The following is a 22,119-nucleotide window of genomic DNA, read 5'->3' on the forward strand; positions in this document are numbered from 1 at the left end:
ATCGAGTCCTTGTAAAATGTACTATGTTTTATACTGCATTAGTTTCTCACTACTCCACTCGTGGATGCCTCAATGTTTCCTTCACTGAGCCCGGGCCAGGATATGTTGTCATGCATATTTCTCTGCATTGTTCGCCGCGCCCCGATGTGAGGGGGCAGGTATGACCGGTACATGGGTTCTGGAGTTATGCTGTGCCATGTACCTATATTCTGATATGTGATGATCTGATATGATATGGCCATTGTTATGTTATGACATGTTATGATATGCTACGGAGCTATACCCTACTCTGGAGTTATGCTGTGTTGTGGTGCCAGTAACGGGGTGGCGACCACGTTCTGTTCACCGAGCCCCTTAACGGGGCCGGATATGGCATATGTCTTTGCATACATTGTTCATGTTTTGAAAATACGCATTTTGGACATATTGGACACCATCCTCATTTTCTGTACATTTTATTCCGATTATGATTTCATTACTGTATCCTATGCTTTACATATTCAGTACATATTCCGTACTGACCCCCTTTCTCCGGGGGCTGCGTTTCATGCCACGCAGGTACTGATGCCCGTTTTGCTGACCCGCCCGCTTAGGCTTCTACTCTGCTATCTTGGAGTGCTCTCTTGTTCGAAGCCTACATTTTGGTATAGACCTTTCTGTTGTACATATGTATATATTATTCAGGGGTATGACGGGGCCCTGTCCCGTCTTATGTTTCTGTTGCTATCTGTAGAGGTCTGTAGACATACATGTGGGTTGTGTATATGTTTTGGGTTGCTATGTCTTATGATAGCCTTATCGGCTTCCACGCGCCATATCTGTTTATCTGCGATAATTAGTAATGCCTTTCGACGTTTATATCTGTATATTCTGTTTATATGCTAGTTTGGGTTATTGGGTACGTACGGGTGTCCAGCACGGACACTAGTCGCGGCCCACGGGGTTGGGTCGTGACAACGGTGAGGAGGGCTGTTGCCACTACTGTTGGTCACCTGAGGGGCGTCCTCCACGGTGTCGGCTGCCACTGCCGCCGCCCGAACCACGGCCACCGCCGTTATTATTCCCGCCGCTAGAGCCACGGTTTTTGTTGTTATTTTTGCCCCGATGATGGTGAGAACGACCAGAATTTTCCAGAGGAGAAGATTCATCAAACTCACGTTTCGAATTAGCCACCATAGCCGCGGGCGAGTCATCGTGCGTTTTAGCCAACGCCTTTTCCTCAAGGCACAAACTTGACCGAGCTTCGGAGAATGATGGAAGAGTCTTACTTTGGCGGATGTAGGTACCCACATTCTTGTATGCCTCGGTGAGTCCAGCCACCAGTTGGAGAACGAGGCGGTTGTCGGTCACCGGAGCCCCCACATTCTTAAGTTAATCGACCAAGGTCTTGAGACGTTGGCCATACGCCGAAGCGTTTGGAAAATCCCGCATCTTGACATGAGAGAAATCATGTTCCAATGCAACGACACGGGAGTTTTTGTTGTCTTGAAAATTATTACGGAGGCGATCCCAGGCCTCCTTTGCCGATAGGTCTTCTTCGATGATCGTATGCAATAAGTCAGTGGAGATGGTTGCATACACCCATTGAAGTACCGTGGCATCCAAAGTGGACCACAACTCCTTTTCGTCGTCGGTGGTAGGAGCCTTCTCCTTTCCGGTCGGCAGAATGTGGGAAAGGACACGGTGAGACCGGGCATGAAGTTTGAATAATTCGGCCCAAGCCGAATAATGATCCGTTTCCATCTCAAGAATGATTGGGGTGTGATTCTTGATGTTGGAGACAGCCAAAGCAGGATGGAACTTGGTGTCTGCCATTGATGGAATGCAAGAAAGTGGACGGAAATCGAAGAAGAAGAAGACGTCAGAAAAGGGAGTATAGGACGTCGGAGAATTAGGGCAGCGGAAGAGAAGGAAAAGAAACCCTAGTATCTGATACCATGAAAGAGATTAATTCCGTGATTATTCTCATTGATTGAGTTGGTAAATATACCATAGTTACAATGTCCTATTAGGATACAAACTATACTAACCTAAAATAGAAGATTTACAAAATATTCTTTTACTACATATTTACACTATTTATCACTAACAGATGGCACAAGAGAAGTAAGGAGAGGTCAATGAAACTAGTTTGGGACAAGCTGAAGCTACTTAAGCGTGTCTCAAGAATTTGAAGAATGTTGAATACAAGCAAGACACTCAGAAGATTGATAAACAAACAGCTAAATTAAAAGCAGTACATGAGTAGATGAGATTGCAATATGATGATGATCTAATGCACAAGGAAAAAGCAATTATAGTGAAACTAGTAAAATGGAGTCTCAATGAAGAAAGCATCATGAAACAGAAATCTAGAGTTAATTGGGTCAGACTTGGAGATGAAAACACAGCATACTTTTCATTTGTCATGAAGGAGAAATCATAAAGAAAACAGCTATTGGAATTCACATCTCTCACTTAGGTGAAATCAGTAGATAGCAATTTAAGAAGAAATAGTCCAATTCTATAAAGGACCCATGGGTGATATGCTACATCTCTACAGCAATGAATAAGATTAGCATGTGTAATGGTCCAAAGTTTAACCACGAGAAACAACTAGCTCTTTGTGCAAAGGTAACAGAGGTGCAAATTGTGAAAGGTTTGAAAGCTATATGAGTTGATAAAGCTCCTGGACTTTATGGTTCAACTCATTCTTTTTTAATCATACTTGGTCAATTATCAAAGATGATGTTGTTGCTGCAGTGAAGGACTTCTTTCTTACTGGGAAAATGTATAGACATGTGAATTGTACTACTATAACACTAATCCCAAAAATGCTAATCCTACAAATGTAAAGGAGTACGTACCAATAACATATTGTACAAACTCATCTCCAAGGTACTAGCTGGAAGGATGCGGAAGGTCATTTCCAGTATCATATGTGAAGCTCAGGCTGAATTTATTTCAGGAAAGAAAATTGCTGATAATATCCTACTAGCATAAGGAATGGTTCAAGCTTATAACTGAAAACACATCCCCAAGATGTATGTTGAAATAGATCTACAGAAAGCATATCTTAGTGTTGAATAGGTGTATTTGAGGCAGGTCTTAGAAGAATTGGGATTTACTAGAAAAATTATAGCCTGAGTTAGGGAATGTGTACGAACAATCAACTATTCCGTATTAATTAATGGGGATCCAATGGAACCATTTGATGCGGCAAGAGGGTTGGGATAAGGTGATCTGATGTCTCCATACCTTTTTGCTATTGCAATGGAGTATTTGAGTAGGAGTTTCACCTGAAGCAAAAAAACAATAAGAAACGCCAAGTGTGCTAAATTGGGGATTACTCATTTGAGTTTTGTAGATGACTTACTATTGTTTGCTAGAGGGGACACTACATCAATTCAAGAACTCATTGCCTGGTTTTGTACATTTCTCGCTTGAAAGCAAACTTGGATAAAAGTTCAGTGTACTCGAGTGTCACAAAAGGTTAAAGACAACATTATTGGGCAGTTGGGCTACGTGCTAGAGTGATTACCATTCAAGTATCTGTGAATCCCTTTAGCAACTAGAAAACTTACTCTAATCATATGGCAATCTCTTATAGACACAAGATTATCAAGTGAGTTTCTTCCTGGACTGCAGAGAGCGCTGGAACATTGCAACTAGCCCAGACACTGCTATTTGATATCCAAGTATACTGGTCCCAACTTTTCCTCCTGCCTAGTAAAGTAGTAAAGACTATTGAAGCTTATTGTAGAAGTTTATATGTGGTCTAGAATTAATAGCATTACTAAGAGGGTACACTACAAAAAAATGCTTAAATTGCGGCGGTCTAATAGCGGGGGTCAGCTACAACCCCCGCAAATTTCATTAAATAGCGGGGGTTTACATGTCCGTCACAAATAAAAGAAACTAGCGGGGGTTTGGAACCTCCACCATCTGGGAAAAAAATAGCGCGAACTTTTCCCTCACTTTTTTTTTGGGTTGGCTCTTTTTTCTCTGAAACAAAAGTAAAAAAAAATCCTCACTTCTTTTCTCAAAACCCTCTGTGTCTCAAACCTCCCTCTCTCACTACTTTTTATTCCACAGGGATTGAAGGCATTGCTCTCTCATAATACTCCTCTTTCCTCGTTTCTTCTTATAAAAATTTGACAAGTGAAGGTTTAAAAGTGTGCTGATTAAATAGAAGGTTGAAAGTGCAGAATTAAGTTGTGATTCATCATGAGCATAAGCTGAAGTTTTTGATCTCAAAGGTAAATTTTTGCTCAAAATTATCAATATTCTCAACATTCTACAAACAAAAGGGCACGCAACTTTTAGCTCAAATTTCTCAAAATTGATTTTTTTGTGTGAATTTTTCTAATGTAGATCTTTTCCACATAATTTGTAGATCGTTTCCTTGAAGAGCCCAGTTCTTTAGCAAGGAAAGAATTTCTTCCTCAATCAACAGGTATCTCTTCAATTATTTCTACAAATGGGTCTTTCATCTTTCCCATTTTTGGGTTTATGTAATCTGCAATTATTTTTACAAATGGGTCCCCTTGAACGTGTTTGATTATTTGTGTCAATGAGTTGAATTTTCATACTACAGTATTAATGTGTTGATTTTGAAATGTAAGTTTAATTATTTCAAGAAAAAAACCAGTTTTTTGGGTTATTTATGTTTGAATGAGTTAAAATTTTATTAGTGTGATGATTTTGAAATGTAAGTTGTTTTTGCTTCATGTCTGAATGACTTTTGGTAAATGGTTGTGGTTCGTCCTTCTTGATATCTTTTTCAGTATATATTTCTTGCTCTTTAGTGTAATTCAAAAAGTAAATTTAGTTTTTAAACTGCAATTAATCCATATGAAAATGCGATTAGTTAATGAATATGATGATGAAATTAGGGTTAATGAATATGATGATGAAATTAGTGACGATTAGGAAATAGGATGATGGTTTTGATAGAGTTGCTAAGAGGAGTGGGAGAAATACAGAGGTTGAAAACTACAGAGGTGTGAAGAAACGGGACACGAGTATGGCAAGGACTTCGCTGAGATTGCAGAAACGTGTGTCACATTGAATGTGTTTGATTGTTTGTATCAATGAATGAAATCTCTAGTACAGGATTAGTGTGATGACTTTGCAATGTTAGTTGGTAATCTTCATAAAATGATTGAAAGTTCTACCATAATAAGAAACAATCCAGATTTGCTTTTATGTTTGATGTTTTTACCATGTATTCAGCGGTTACATTCTGAAGCTTGGTGCACAATTATTATTAACAGCGGTTACACCATGTTTTTGCAATCATTTGTCGTATGAAATGTTAGTCACAAATTTGAGTTTGGCTCAACTATGAGCATACACATCACTGCCATTTCCTGAAGCGGAGTTCATACAAAATTTATAAGGAAGCTAGAAGATACCATTTGGATAAAGATATATACATTAAATTCTATACTCTCTTGCTTTCATCTAACAAAACTGAAAGCAGTTTGATGATGTTAGTCGTTTGTTGAAATAGTTTTAGTTGTAAGTCGAATATTGTGTTTAGCGGTTTGATGATGTTGGTTAGCATTTACACATTAGGAGAATAAGATAGATTAAAATAGGTAGAATAATTGCAAGTATTTATTTAATTTGCTGATTTGTCTCAAATCTTTCAGTACTTCGTGAAAACCTCAGTAATTTTTTCTTAAGGTGTTTGGTTATGTATGTTCTCTGTTAGAATTCACTATTTTTTCATTTTCTATTATGTTCACTTATGCTAATAGGCAACTCATTTTCTTTCTCATGAATTCTTATAGGTGATATTGTTGCACACTAATCTAATATTTTTAATGGATAAATCTTGGATTGGAATGCCAAGGAACAAACCAGAGTATGTGATTGGTTTGAATCAATTTCTGAATTTTGCATTTAACAATGCAGCTATAGGAGATAAAATAAAATGTCCATGTCCTAAATGTGGTTCTAGGAAGTGGCAGACCAGAAAAATAGTGTTTAATCATTTGATTGACAAGCCGTTCCCTAAAAACTATGTCACTTGGTTTATGCACGGGGAAATGAATGTATTGCATAATTCCAGAAATAGAGAGGTCACTCAAGATGTACCACCCACTGAAAATCCTGTAGAATTATTGATTAATGAAGCATTTGGGGGCTTAAGGCATGAGGGTGTTGATGTAGGTCCGTCACAAGTGGTGGGAGAAGAAGAAATGTTACATGATATTCCTGCTTCAAATAACAAAGATTTGTTTGAGTTGCTTGGAGATGGACGTCAAGAATTGTATGAAGGGTCTAAGTACTCAAAGTTGGAATTTTTATTAAAGCTTTATCACATAAAGTGTTTGTCTGGGTTAAGTGACAAGGGAATGACTATGATACTAGATCTACTCAAAGATGCATTTAAATTTGCAAAGATTCCTAATTCTTTTTATGAGGCCAAGAAAACCATCAAGAAGTTGTGTCTTGATTATATCAAGATAGATGTTTGTCCAAATGATTGCATGTTGTACTGGGAAGATGATGTTAATGCAGAAACATGCAAGTATTGTCACACTTCTAGATGGAAGCCCGAGAATGAGAGCAATAAAGATCATGCACCTACTACAAGTAAGAAACAAAAGAAGAAAAGAAAAAAGCCTGCAAAAATTTTGCGCTACTTTCCATGAAAACCAAGATTACAAAGATTATTCATGTGCTCTAAGATTGCTGAGCATATGAGCTGGCATGCGGAGGATAGTAACAAAGATGGAACCATAAGACATCCTAGAGATGGTGAGGCATGAAAGAGGTTTAATACAACCTTTCCTGAATTTGCTTCTGATCCTCGAAATGTTCGATTAGGTCTAGCTAGTGATGGTTTCAATCCTTTTGGGACAATGAGTACTAATTATAGCATTTGGCCTGTGGTTTTGGTTCCATATAACCTTCCTCCTTGGTTGTGTATGAAACAACCAAATTTCATCCTCTCAATGATCATTCTAGGTCCACGTACGGCAGGGAATAACATAGATGTATACCTACAACCCCTTATTAAGGAGTTGAATGAGTTATGGAGGGAAGGTGTAGACACTTTTGATTCATCAAAGGATGAAATGTTTAGAATGCGAGCAGCTCTTATGTGGACAATCAGTGATTTTCCTGGACTTGATATCTTATCTGGTTGGAACACACATACTAGTCTTGCGTGCCCCTCTTGTAATTTTGACGCAGAACCTTGTCGACTTCGTCATAGTAGAAAGTGGTGTTTTATTGGCCATCGTCGGTTTTTGGGAAGAAATCATAAATTTAGACTGATGAGGCATCGTTTTGATGGGAATGTCGAAGAAAGGACCCCTCCAAAGAAGTTATCAGGGTCAGACATCTTGCAACAAGTGAAAGATATCAGTGTCACATTTGGAAGACAAGCAGAATTGAGTGGTAAAAGGAAACGAAATGGGAAAGGGAGTGTTGGAGAAGGTGCAACTCAACAATGGAGAAAAAAAAGCATATTCTTCGATCTTCCATATTGGGAGTTTAACTCGTTGCGCCATAATTTAGATGTTATGCATATTGAAAAAAATGTGTTTGACAATATTATATACTCTTTGCTAAATGATAAAGAAAAATCAAAGGATCATGTTAAGGCTCGAAGAGATCTACAAGATATGGGTATAAGGCATGATCTTTGGCCGGATGAGAATGATGAATGTAGGCTTGGTGCATTTACAATTCCAAAGGAAAAGAAAGTGACCTTCCTCAAGACTTTAAAGAATATCTCTGTGCCAGATGGTTATTCAAGTAATATATCTCGTTGTGTTTATTTGGATCAGAAAAGGATCTTTGGACTAAAAAGTCATGATTGTCACATCCTTATGGAACAATTGTTACCTATAGCAATTCGCAATGTGCTTCCAAACCAGGTTGTTGCCACTTTGGTAGAGCTTTCCTCTTTTTTTAGGCATCTTTGTTTGAAAAGCTTAACCCTCGCAGACCTTGAAAAGCTGCAAAATCGAATTGTGGAAACTTTGTGCCATCTAGAGATGTTGTTCCCTCCATCATTTTTTGCTGTAATGGTTCATCTAACTATTCATCTAGTGGATGAAGTAATACAAGGTGGCCCGGTGCATTATCGATGGATGTATTTTGTTGAAAGGTAAAATATTTCTTATTCAAAATATTTTAATCGATCTTGTAATAGTATTTCAATGTAAATGCTTCTTCTAACACCTTATTATTTTGGTTATAGATTGTTAGGTCATTTAAAGTCCCTTGTAGGGAACAGATCACAACCAGAAGGTTCCATAGCTGAAGGCTACATAGTTGAAGAAGCTCTAACTTTTTGTTCTCGTTATTTTGAGGGAATTGAGTCAAGGTTAAATCGACCTAAACATGTAAATGATGAACCAAATTGTAATGAGGCTTCTGAAAAGTCATCTATGTTCCCCCAACAAGGTAAACCTGTTGGAGGCTCCACAACAGAACCATTGACTCTTTTGGAGAAAACACAAGCTCATCGATATGTGTTACTTAATTGCGCAACAGTGAAGCCATTTGTTGAGTAAGAAATTTAAATTGATTAGATTTATAAGAAACATTTAGAATAATTGGATTTAAATTGATTCATATAACACCTTTGTAGTGAATTTAGACATCACATCAGAAGAAGTAGAGGCCGAAAACTTTCACCAACAGAGGTAGAGAGGAGAGTTAGTAAAGAGTTCGCTGATTGGTTTCCTAAGAGAGTAAGTGAATATTATTAGAATGTTTCCTGATTGGTTTCATAAGCTTTCTTGTATCAATTTATATTTCTAACAGAAATGTGTTGTCTATTTAGATAATGAATCCGGATATAGCAGACACTATCTCCGATGATATGAAGTTCTTAGCACAAGGTCCGGCACAAGATGCAAGAAGATTCAGTGCTTATAACATTAATGGATTCAAATTTCGGACTTTGTCTAGAGAACAAGGATTAAAAACTCAAAATAGCGGAGTCTTTCTTGTCTCTGACACTTCTTGTGTTGCATCTAGTGCAGATAGGTATGCAAGACAAGCAGACCTGCCATATTACGGGAGGTTGGAAGATATTATTGAGCTTAATTACTATGGCCGATTCAGGGTTGTTCTCTTCAAATGTCAGTGGGCTGACACTACTCGAAACAGAGGGTTCAAATCAGATGTTTGGAAGTTTAATTGTGTCAACTTCTCTAAATTGATTCACACTGGTGATCGTGAGGATGACGATCCATATATTGAAGCATCACAAGCAAATATGGTTTATTATGTTGATGATGAAACTGATAAATGATGGAGTGTGGCAGTACATCTAAAGCCAAGAGATTTGTTTGACATGGGAGAGGTTGATGAAGAGGAAATATACGAGAATGAACCATATCGACAACAAGAATTTGGACAATTTTTTGATGTTGATTACGAGAATATCCAAATTGCAATAGAGGAGCATATGACTGAATAGATATATCATTACTTTTTTAGTTCCCTTCGTCACCTTTTTTTCCCGCTTGATTAGGAAAGTTTCGTTAGTGTTTTTTCCAGAACTTACTATCTTTTGGTTAATAAAGTTATCTTTATTCTTTATGGAATTTTTGAGTTGCTTGTTACTTGGGTTCTGCACAGGATTTAGAAAGTGTTTGACCAGCTGTTATATTGTGGATCTTACTATGTTCAAACATTTCTTTGAAAGTTCACTTTTTAACCATATTGGTTTCTTATTTTGATCTAGCTCAATTGCTATGGTGCACCTTTTTGATATAATTCTTGATCTTTCTCATTTATTACTATTTTCGGGAGCTATATTCAATCTTGACGTTTTGCTGTGGATCTGCTTACTAACTTCATTGCTTCCTGCTGTAGGATTTCTTATTGAATTGTAGATATGCCAAGGTTCAAGCGTTTGCAGAAGAAGCAAAATTCAGTTCAGTCAGTATCTCAACCAGTTGCTGAATCAGGACCTTCTTTTCTTCAATCAACGCCATGCCTGCCAACGCATCCGACCATGTCAGTTCGGGCAACAACACATCTGGCCCCATCATTTCAGCCTACATCACAGGAGACTCCAACACCTCAGCCGGTATCACAACCGTCTCGATCAGTTCACTCAATATCCCATCCCGCTCCGATGGATCAGGCAGCACCACAGCCGGCTTCAGCAGTTCACCCAGCATCACAGCCATCTCGGTCAGTTCACTCGACATCAAATTTGGCTTCGACAGATCAGGACTCACCACAGCCAGCTCTGTCAGTTCACTCGACATCACATTTGGCTTCGACAGATCAGGACTCACCACAGCCAGCTCCAACAGTTCAGGCCGCATCCAAAAAACGTTCTAGGTCGCATTGGATTGTAGACGCAATAGGTAAATACTTTTGACTATCAATACATATTCAACAGTCCCTTCTAAGTTGTTGTTAATCTCTTTCATGGCTTCAACTGATCTGTGTTCTTATTATAGATTCAGAAGAAAATATCAGGAAACTTAGAGTGAAAGTTAATGAAGTGATCAATTTAACGTGTGAAGAACGTATTGTGGTTGATTTTGATTACTTGGATGAACCATTTGGAGATGGGCGCGGCCTTCTTTCACGCTTTTGTGGAATTTTGGCGTGTGACTGCTCTTTATTTCCAATCAACTTTGAGAAATGGTTAAGTTTACCTATTTCATACTTCAACCGCGTCTTCGATCAAATTATAAAGGTATAAGCTCTATATTATTACAACTATATCACTGTTTCTTTTTTGGTGAGAAGCACAACTATATCAAATTATAAAGGTATAAGCTAACCAATGTTTTATTCTTGAAGCCTAAGTTCTTCTTTAGGACAACCGAGTCAGTTGCAATGGGACATATCTATAAATCTATTGGAAAGAAGTGGGCTGCAAATAAAAATAACTTGTGGAGGACACATGAAGACCTGCTTAAAAGTAAAACTGAGATTATTGAAAGTGTGCCGGATGGGATTCCACGTGATCAATGGATTTCTTTTGTTGATTACCAATATAAAGATTCAACAAAGGTACTTATGTAACTGCTTATACTACTCTTTCTAATTATATAATTATTTGTTTTTCTAATTGAGTTTCAAGTATATTTTTATAAGGCAATGCGTTTAAGAAATGCTGAAAATCGAAAGAAACAGACTATACCACACACAGGCGGCTCCAAAGCGAATGCTACGAGAAGGGCTGAAATGGTGAGTAAATTAACTTACTATGTAATTATTTTTATGTAGTAAATAATTCTTATTTGATTTTTATCTACAGATGGCTCAGACTGGACAAAGGCCTGGACGAGCACAAATATACCTTGCTACTCATAAGAATCAAGATGGAGTATATGTTAATGAAGCAGCAAAAGAAATATGCGTAAGTTTCTGTGAATTCTCAGCTTACCTCAACAAACAAATCATGAGGATTAGGAAGTAGGGCAGATAACTGAAGCGAGCTAATACTGATTTTTGTACTGAAAAACTGATCGGTTGTCATCTGATTGAAGTTTTTTGTTCAAGGTCTATAAGCATAAGCTATAGATATGAATATTAATAACCTGGAGTAGTATTAATATAGCAATATGATGTGATTCCATGCTCTCTGTTTCATTGTTTGAAGTTATTTTTTTCAAATTTGTCCTTAGAATTCCATATCTTTGCTTTGTATCCTAAGTCCAAGTAATCAAGTTAAAGTTTTTCCATCTTATGGGATAAAAATTAATGAGCTCACATAGTCTCCTTCATATTTAAAAGCCATGTCTCTTAAGTTCTGTCTTCTTTAATTTCAGGCATTCCTATTGGTTTATTTGTGACAACGAGTTTTGTATGTGTAGGAAAAAATTGAGTTAGCTTTAAGCCAAAGCACCATAGACGAGTCTCAAATTTCGCGAAATGATGTCGTCGGCAAGGTGCTAGGAGAAGAGCACTCTGGGAGGGTGAGGTGCTTGGGATTAGGACCTGTCCCCAGTAAAGTTTTTAAACAAGCAAGACCTCGTTTCAGTGGTATAAGTGCTTCAATCAGTGAAGGTTCATGTTCGTCCCAATGTCAACAGAACCATAAGCAAATGATGAATGCTCAGGAAAAAATGATGAATGCTTTCAAGGCATATATGATAATGAAAGAAGGGACGATACCAGAACAGTTTGCGGGGTTCTTTGCTTCTTCTTCGGCGGTTTCTCCTACAACAGTAAGTAAAGTTCTTCATTTATTTTTCATTTAATTGGTCTGAAATTTTTTGGATTTGATTTCTCTTTCAAAAATGACGAGACTGCTGTTGCTGTTGCTGTTGCTGTTACTGTATGTTTGTTTATTTTGTGTCCGGAAAAATAGTATCGGCATTCAGATGATCCAATTGTAATATGATGGTCCTTTCCTATCCACTGTTGGGATGTATGATTCAATTGTGTACAATCCTTTCTCAATGCCTGCTTAAGGAAATCAAGTTTTTAGTGATTAAAAAAAAAAAAGGGATACTTCTCTTTGTGTCAATGAAGTCTGGTTTGTTGTGTAATAAATTGAAGCTGCATAAGAAACAAGCAAACAGAGAGTAAAATTTTAGAATTTTGGTAATTTAGTATTCGGTACGGTATTCAGGTGTAAAATTTCAGAAATATGGTATTCAGTTTCGGGTTCGGTACGAGATATTAATACCGTTTGGTATTTACCGAATACCGAATTATTTATTTAATAAAGGTCCATCCCTAATTGTAAAGCAAAATACTTAAGCATCTTGAGACGAAACCAAGGCTCACAAGCTTTGACACCCAAATGGATTAAAAGAACACCTGAGCAAGTGGTGCAATATTTAGAAGATGATAGAAATGTTCATTTGTATGGGAAACATGTAGTTGCTGCTATTAAGAGAGTAAGGAGTCTTTAAGGTAAAGCTGAAGGGTCATATGCTATGAGAGAAGTGATCGGGAGTTTTGTTACTAAGCTCAGTTTTAGAGAAATGTGTGTTGTGCTTAAAGAACAGAGGGGTTGGAGACAAGTTAGAGATTTTTTTGCTTGGATGAAATTACAGGTGAGTTTGTTATTGGTGCTTTAAACTTTTACATTAAGCTAGATAAACCCCAGTTACATCATACTTGATATTGGTGTTATGATTGGATAACAGTGTGAAAATTTTCAGTATATCTGATGGTAGTTTTGAATTTTGAGAGGCTTGTGCAGCTTTCATGTGCTATATCTGTTGTTAATTTGTCTCCTTTTAACACGATTGCATTTTTCAATATATTATATGATGGAATTTGAATGTTTAAGGTGTTAATTTGACTGCTATCATTTTTGCTTGTGCTCGTGGTCTGATTGATTAATGCTCAGATGGTGCATATGCTTGGCCATTATGTCTCGTTAACCCCTTATTAATGTGCTTGTTCTCTTTTACTTAGTCTCTTACAGTGATCTAGTAAGGTGTTTTTCACTGGATTAGTTCAAGCCCAGATTCTCCTCTCGTTTCGGTTCTTCATAAGGTGTTTCATTTGGAAAAGAATCAGAATGCTGCTGATGATTATCATGGAGCCTTTCTTGTATTGCTGCTAGCTATCTGCTTCTTACATTAGTGGAGCTGAGATCTTTGAAGTTATTTGTCTAGTACCTGTGCTTGAATGAATGAGCTTGTATATTATGCTATATGCTTGAATATTTTAAAGTTTGTAGCTTTATTCTCTACTATGTTTTATTTTCTACTGTATGAGCAGTTGGATTTCCAAATCAAACTTGAATAAAAAGTTGTGGTGTTATCAGGATAGTAGCTAACTCTATTTCTATGTTTTTCATTATGCAGCCAAGTGATGCGGCTAGTGGATCCCTTTCGCCCATGGATGCAAGAAGATCATTCGGTGATAGTAATCCTAGTGACAACCGTTGATTTCATTGTATTGTTTGGTAGGAACGGATGTTAGAACGCTGGAGTGAATGTATTGTGTTTAAATTTAGTTTTTGAGTGATCTGATAATGCTACTTAAATTTTTAGTTTAAAAAACTAATGGTACTTTATGATAACATTTGTGATTTTACGATATGTTATCGATATCTCTTAAAGTTTTAACGTTTTTTTGCTTTGATTATGATTTCCAGCTTAATTAGTGATTTTGTGATCGATAATATATAAATTAAAAAATTCAATGAATTGCTGGGGGATATGAGACTGCCAGGACCTTTAAATATAAGCTAATTTAAAAAAAAATATATATGTATTGCGGAGGTTCTAAACCGCCGCAATCTGTAATTGAGAATTATTTTTTAAAAGATTAAATTTTAAAATTACGGGGGTCAACTGTCGTAAAATAACCGCCGCAAATTAGTTCTGGCGGTCAGCAAAAAACCGCCGCTAATTGATTGCGACAGCTGTTATTGTGGGGGTTTTGGCAACTGCCGCAACAACACATTGCGGGGGCTTTAAACCGCCGCAAACCTTAAAAATAACCCCCGCAATTTAAGCGTTTTTTTGTAGTGGTAGTGGTGCCATGGGGCAAGGTTTGTATTCCTAAATCCATTGGTGGATAGAACATTACCAACGTGTAACTTTGGAATAGATTACCCACAACAAAGACACATTAGGATCTTACACACAAGCAGGACAAGTTGTGGATAAAATGGATACATAAATATTGCATCAAACAATATCAGGTGCAGACTATGGAGACACCTAAACAGACTTGTTGGATTACAAGAAAGATTGTTGAAGCTAGAGACACTTGGGAGCCAATGCAATATACACATTTGGAAGAGAAAGGAATGATCACAAGGATTTATCTACTGCTACTGGGTGCTAGAATCAGAGTGTCATGAAAATGCCTGGCCTTTAGTAATTCTGCTAGACTTAAGGCGGTGTTTACCATGCTGTTGTGCCTTCAAGATAAGACGATGACTAAAGATAGAATGAGTAATTGAGTGTCCAGGTGAAACCAAAATGTGTCCTATGCTAAGATGCATGCGAATGACACTAGAGATCATTTATTCATACACTGTCCATCCACTAAATGGATAGAATTTTAACATGCATGCAGAAACTGGTATTGCCAGATTCAGGGATCAACATTTACTATGGCTATCAGAAGTGCAAAAGGGAAAACTCAAGAAACAAAGGTGTTCAGGATAGTTTATGCAGAAACAATTTATACATATGGATGGAAAGGAATACGAGAAGTTTTGAGCAGAAGATAGATACAGTGGATAAAATTGCTAGATATATTACGTTTTAATGTAATGTGAGAGCTCCTGCTGGTGTGTAAAGTCTGGTGCAGTCTTGGTTCATGTAGGTATTGGCTAACAATATGTAATAGATAGCTAAGATAGTACTGGTTATGTGGTGGAAGTGGACGTAGGTCTATTTTATTTTTGACTTAGCTGACTGTGATAGTTAGCATGCTTTGTAATTCTCATTCAGGTGATTAATACTACTTAGCATGAAAATGAAAAATGTTATAAACTGCTTGTACATATTGTCCGCTTTGGCGCACCTCACGGCTTTAAAACACGTATACAAGTAAAGGCTTCAGGCCCAGCTTATAAGCACGCACACAATCCCGTGTGCGAGCGATGTGGGAACTTCAAGTTCACAACACACCCCCTCATCGCGAGCATCGTGCTGATAACGTGTTATAAACTGCTTGTACATATTGTCCGCTTTGGCGCACCTCACGGCTTTAAAACGCGTATACAAGTAAAGGCTTCAGGCCCAGCTTATAAGCACGCACACAATCCCGTGTGCGAGCGATATGGGAACTTCAAGTTCACAACAAAAAAGAATTTTACTGATTTCATTTTTAGTATCAAACTCAGTTTTCTCTAAAAAAAAATTAAAAATTTATCTAGGGCGGGTTTATGCGGGGCGGGTTGAAAACAAAACAAAACATTTCTACACGAGGCGCGTTTGTGTCTTCGTGGGTTTATCCGGGTTTGTCCCGCAACCACCCTGCCCTGCCCCATTTGCCATCCCTATACCTCATAAGTAAAACTTCATGTTTTCACCTTTTTCTTTCATATGTATGCATCTGTGCATGTATATCTCCTTGTGGGGAGTCCAAAACTATTTGTATGTGTCACGGAAAAATTGTTTCTACGTGCATTTAATTTATGTTGATTAAGTGACATGAAATTTTTATAAGTACTTGTGATTGTATAAATTTCACATTTAATGCTGTATACATATAAAAAAAACTCTAATTAAATATTTTCATATTTGTTATAGAACTTATATTTTGTTGTCTTAAATTTAAGTGATTTAAGATAAGTGCTCCTTAAATAATTGATTGTGTTAGATTTATTGAATGGTAGAATTTGGATGATGATTTCGAATATAGTGAACTTTCGATTCCGAATTTAATGTGAAATAAATTTTAATATAATTATCTATTGTAAGGATTAGTATGTATACGAATTTTAATCTAAAAAAATGTACATACAAGTCAAATAGTTTATACTTTGTAATCAATATGTCAAGTGCTACGAGAATATTATTCTCCGATCTTAACATAAGTGAAAGATAATGACGTAATTAATATCCACTATGTCCTATAAGAGCAAAAGGCTCTTAAGGCTTTAGATGTGTCTATGATGCCTCATAATGTATACTTTTTGTATTTTGGCACATACGAAATATGATACTGGTTATTCCTACTATGATTTTAGTATACTGGATATTATTTATAACTCCAATAAGAATATCTATTTGTGCTTATTTGTGTCAAGTGTTGATGCAAGTATATAACATGCTAGACTTGGCCTTAGTGGTTAACATCGAAAGAATCATTTAGCCAAACAAGGTTTGCTTGGTGCTATAGACAAGGTAGATTTGTCTACTTATTTATATTTTCTAGCCAAAAAATAAATAGAAAATCATTTAGAAAAGGTAATGTGTTGATGCTCTATGGCAATTTATTGCATGTAATATCAATGAGTCAAACAAATGCAGTTCTGTTTAAGTTTCTAATGTTATTCCATATGAGTTGTGGAAAAGCATAACCTTATTTTAGTTTTTTTTTCAACTCTTGAATTTGGGCTACTTTTGTGCATAATTTTTTCCCCACATGAAAAATTAGGTCCAAGGGGAAGAACATGTATCTTTCTATGATTCTTTGTACAATTCAAGAGCTATGTGGTCATAGGTGAAGAACACAATAGCAAGATAACTAAAATTTAATCACGTGACGTTGCATTTTTAGAGAATGTGTTTTACTAAGTAGGGTGAGATAGGTAGTTGACTTGTGTCTTTACGAAATTACAAATTAAATTGCTTCCGCTATATATACCCGAATGGATTTGGGTGGATTCAATTGGCAATAATGGATATGTTCCTATCACACCAATATACTATCATTAAAATCCATTTAATGATGTTGGTCCCAGTGGGAGTAACTAACTAATTGATAATCATTTTGTCAATCTCAACCTCGACGCACAATTCATCCATGCATTCCTTGTCATCGATTTGAGATTGAAGGGGAAGCATAAATAGTTTCTCTACACGAAGAAAATAGCCACATTGTGAAGTAGGCTCTTATATACCCTATTAAAAAAGAGTTAAGCAATGAACTATGACATGGAGTTGATGAATCAAACCAATTGTTGGTATTGATTGATCTAGATGTAAAACCCTAAAGCTAGTGAGAGTAAGTGGGGTTCTCAAACTCTAGCAGAAGGCTTATGGTATATTGAAAGATATTGGTGAAGCATCATAAATTATTGACTTGACTTTAGGATTCAAAGATCAATCCATTAACACTCATACTTCAAGAGGCGAATTTTAAGTGGAAGGATGTGTCCTCAGACTCAACTAAACAATAGTACTAGAAAGTAGTTAAGATGACACAAAAGTATCTTAAAGGTATAGTAGGATGTTCCTTGTCCTGTCAAGAAATTGAGAAGGAAATTTAGATGAAAGAACATCTAAATCTGAGTATGTTCTTCTTGCTATTGAGAATATAAAATATATTGATATTAAGTGTAATTTTGGGTCAGACATAATTGTACATAGAGAAGTGAACATGAAGTACATCTCTACGCAACACTTGCTAGTAGACCTATTAACAAAATCAATAGCATCTGTTGATTATAAAATATATGATATCGTTGCGTTTGCATAGTACTGATGTTTTTATATTTTCTAATACTTCACGCTCAAGTGCATTTTGAGATAAAAGTTAGTTAATGCCTAAATTATTCATTTTTGTTGTTTCATATACATGAGATGTTTTTTATAATTAGAAGATAAATTTCAAGTTCAATTATGTCGGGCAGACAAAAAGACTAGCCTATTCACACAGGTAATCGTCTCGGTTGTCTAAGTAATATATAGAGATGAGACAATTATAAATCAATTATTGTCAGAAGTGATGATATAAGAGAGCTTAAAATTTATAATAATAATGTCGTTTTTTGTATTTAATCATATGTGATTAAAATGAATTCGTATGTTCTTAATGCCAGATGTGAGTTCTGATGAATAAAAAAATAGAGTAGATTTCTAAACTCAAAGTTAGACATGAGTTATCTCAACTATCATTTGCACAATATTTTATTTGCAAAAGACCTCTGCTCCATGATAAAGTATTCAATATTATGATTCATGTTTCGTACTATGTACACATAGGATGACCTATAAGGGTGATACAAGCATAATTCTACTTGTTATCGTGTGAAGGCCTGAAAATTATTAGTAATTTATCTTTGTATCCTCATGACTTTGACCAGTTTCTCGACATTCAATTTAGTGTTCGCTATCTTAAGGTGTTGCCAATAGATCATGAATGATTCGATCTAGCAGCATATTTCTAGAAAAATATATCAGATTGAGATTGAGAGATTCATTAGATAAGGATGTCACAACCCAAATTACGGATCGTGGGGGCACCTACCTTATCCCTCCTGATAGGCGAACCCTTCTCAACCAACCCACCATAAATCCATCCAACAAGCAAATCATAGGTGAAAATGAACAATAAGAAAGGAATATAAATGACACTTGATTGTTTAAATAAAATTTCCCAAAACTGGGTCTAGACTTGTACAAGAGCCTCTACAATACAGGGGAATAAACTAAAATGAAATAATACAGTTTCTGTTTTTAGAATGAAAATATACAGAAACTTGGGAAGACATCCGCTCTCCAGCTAACCAAAACATCGAACACTGACCTGAAACACATCTACACCCCGAAAGGAGTATAGCAAGAGTAGTATCAGTACACCACAAATTGATCCGTATCATAGGCCGACTAAGATTAGTTCCATACAAATACATAATCAACCAAGATAAATAGACAAGTAGAGTCATACACACATAAATGAATCCTAACTACAATAGAACATCCACAACAGAGTATTCCAAATTTCCATCTAATACTACAACACAGAAATGATAATGCAAATAGGTGACTAATAAAATAATAGTCAGTCATAACCTAAGGTGAAATTCCTAAACCATCAGTCTTCCAAGTCTTGATGCCGAACCCGAACCGAGGTGGGGTCACTAAGCCATAATCTCATCAAAACAAATAAGCAGGTTATAAGACAAACAAGTAGGCACCACAAAACACAACAACATCAACAACCATAAATCCACAAACGAATCATATGAATATGATGATGCCCAAAGCAATGCAACCAATGATAAGCAACTCCACCGTAACCACATGCTAAGGGAATTGTTCGCACAACAGTCATGACCCGTGGGGGACCCATGATGTCCATGTACAAATCATTCCAGAACTGACCGCGGATCACGAGCCACAACTAGGCCACATCCTCACTCCCTGTCAAATGTACCTTATATATGTGTGTGTGTATACCACAATGAATCTCAAGATATGGTTTAGGTATAGAATCCAATATGTAGCACCACTCCAATGTAAGCATGACCAATCAATAATGTCAATGCTAAGGAAGTGCAAGTCACAATGCTATAAGCCATATCAAGTCTCAAATAAATCAACTCAACGGTAGCATGAAACATATAAGCTATCTCAGTCAACATGAAGATTATATATATATCAACCCCTTCTTTCCAATAAGACAACGAATACACCTCATGGTTTAATATGTAAAGTAACGGCGACAAGCTCACATAATCAGAAGTCATACCAACCTAGGTAATATCCAACCAGATTCCGTGTCTGACCTAATCATGATTTCTCCCGTCAATTCTACTACATATATGACTCAGTAATCAAAGTCTAACTCAAGTAAATCGTAACCTACCTCGAATGCCGAGCAGGAGCCACGAACTACTCCACATAAGTCTTCTATAGCCAAAAGCATCAATGATGATAGTATTCTAACAACATCATTTACTAAGTAAGTAAAAAACAAATCGGAGGAGAATCGATTTGGGAAAAGTAAATTTAAATACCTCTAACGAGACACGAGGGTAAAACAGGAAATTAAGGGTGGAATGCACTACCCAATACCACACTGGTCATAATCCTTATAAGAAGTTCTGATCTCAATAGGTTCCTTAATTTCAATATTTAGGCAAAAACCCCCAATTAAGAAGAACCTCAATTGATGGAGTGATTTTACGAAATAAAATGAAGACTCAAACCTAGAATCTATCAACCCAAGGATTAAGTAAAAGGAATCAGTAGTTAACTTAACTCGATTTGTTTCAAAAGAACTAATGACCTACTCTAGTATTCACAACCCACCTTCCCTAACATCAACCATGGGACTAACAATGGAGGCTCACTGGAAAAGAAACATAAGAAGAATGGAAGGTAACTTACCCAACCTCCAAGGAATCATAATGTCCTTTGAAAATGCTCCCCAAACAACTCTAGAATAGGTGAGGGGTGAAAATGAGGTCTAATCCCGAAATGGGAAATAAATACTAGGTTTGACTCAACGGTTAGAGATGCACCATGGCTAGAACGCAATGGCGGAACTACTACCGCTGTGGAGGGTTCATTTAAAACCCACAGTGCTTGCCATGGCGGACGAGCTCTCGCCATGGCTAGCTCGCCACTGCGCTTCTTCTACCGCTATGGCGGTAGGACAGAACTCGAGCTAATCAAATAGTAAACAAGCAGGGATTTCTCTCTGACTCAGTTTAAGGTAAAAATTCAACTAGAAGCTTGTGTGAAAAATCACCGGTACTAGCCCTTACAAGGATTGTCTTTGGGGGATGGTCCGGAAATACCCATAACGACCAAACGGGTCGTTACATCAGATACCAATTAAACAACCGTTCATCCTCAAATAGAGAGGAACTGATAGGTGGTTAGCTAGCCGATATGCATACACAGAGGAACAACACACTCTCAGAGGTGAAAACCTTAGGAGAATTACGGTTCAAGAGATAAATAATCATGGTGCATGTTATTGGTATGTCAAGAAACGTTTAAGGCATTCAAGTGTCAGAAGCGGTAGTTCCGACGGAATGGTGAATTCCCCAAGGATCGCAGTGTCGTAGATTACCCTCAACTGCCATCCTCGGTTTGCTAGAAGCTCGCGCGTTTACAGTGGTCACTGATTGATATTAAGTAACTTCCGCTAGTCTTAGTCACAGTCTGAATCACAAAGCGAGGTAGTGTCGTAGGTCTGACTGACTCGCTCGAGAGGAATAAAAATTAAGATAAGGTGTAATATCAATAAGGCGGACTAAGTATCACTTGCAGGGACAACATAGATAAGTTCGCCATAGGGGAACATTCAAGCATCGTGGCAGACCCGCTGTGGCGTAACAATGACCGCTATGGCGATTCATTGAAAGAGAATAATAGGGCTCACCGTGGCGATCCATAAACTCGCCATGGCTGACGCGCCATGGCGACACACTTTCATCGTGGCGGAAATCAGGAAAATCAGTTATATATATATATATATATATATATATATATATATATATATATATATATATATATATAGGGTCTTCTCCTTCTCCTCACCCACTTTTCAAATTCCTCCCCACTATTTGAAAATTGGGTGTTAATTATTGTAAATAAAGACTCCCTACTGAGTAATGCACTAGATTTGCTTGAAATTTGAGACGAAAACATGAAGAACAAGGGGTGGATATTCATGGTGGTTGAGGTGGATCCTTTTACAAATTTTGGGTTCTTTGTTGCTTGAAACCATGTTCTACGAAGTATAATAACCATGCATGCTTGAATGTGAGATGATCTAGGAGAAATACACTGATTTTGGGTCCAAAAT

The 22,119-nt window shown here is 37.0% G+C and overlaps 2 protein-coding genes across 3 annotated transcripts; both read left to right on the forward strand.

Moving 5' to 3' along the window:
• Positions 1-2,544: 2,544 nt before the first annotated feature.
• LOC132612901 (uncharacterized) lies at positions 2,545-9,265 on the forward strand. Its single transcript, XM_060326975.1, has 7 exons — positions 2,545-2,638; positions 4,376-4,435; positions 5,902-6,585; positions 6,820-8,110; positions 8,204-8,515; positions 8,597-8,699; positions 8,792-9,265. Exons 1-7 carry the CDS (start codon positions 2,545-2,547, stop codon positions 9,263-9,265), a joined length of 3,018 nt encoding a protein of 1,005 aa, XP_060182958.1.
• Positions 4,046-13,988, forward strand: LOC132614618 (uncharacterized). 2 transcript variants are annotated; one of them, XM_060329113.1, is made up of 9 exons: positions 4,046-4,238; positions 4,376-4,435; positions 9,832-10,334; positions 10,431-10,672; positions 10,780-10,992; positions 11,077-11,169; positions 11,240-11,341; positions 11,799-12,152; positions 13,752-13,988. In XM_060329113.1, the coding sequence occupies exons 3-9, from the start codon at positions 9,854-9,856 to the stop codon at positions 13,833-13,835; spliced, it is 1,569 nt and encodes a 522-aa protein (XP_060185096.1). In that variant the 5' UTR covers positions 4,046-4,238; positions 4,376-4,435; positions 9,832-9,853; the 3' UTR covers positions 13,836-13,988. The 2 variants fall into 2 exon arrangements, with proteins under 2 accessions (XP_060185096.1, XP_060185097.1); XM_060329114.1 differs by lacking the exons at positions 4,046-4,238; positions 4,376-4,435 and having other exon boundaries at positions 9,707-10,334.
• The last annotated feature ends 8,131 nt before the right edge of the window (positions 13,989-22,119 follow it).

This window comes from Lycium barbarum, chromosome 10 (assembly GCF_019175385.1).
Source record: "Lycium barbarum isolate Lr01 chromosome 10, ASM1917538v2, whole genome shotgun sequence".
Lineage (NCBI taxonomy): Eukaryota > Viridiplantae > Streptophyta > Magnoliopsida > Solanales > Solanaceae > Lycium > Lycium barbarum.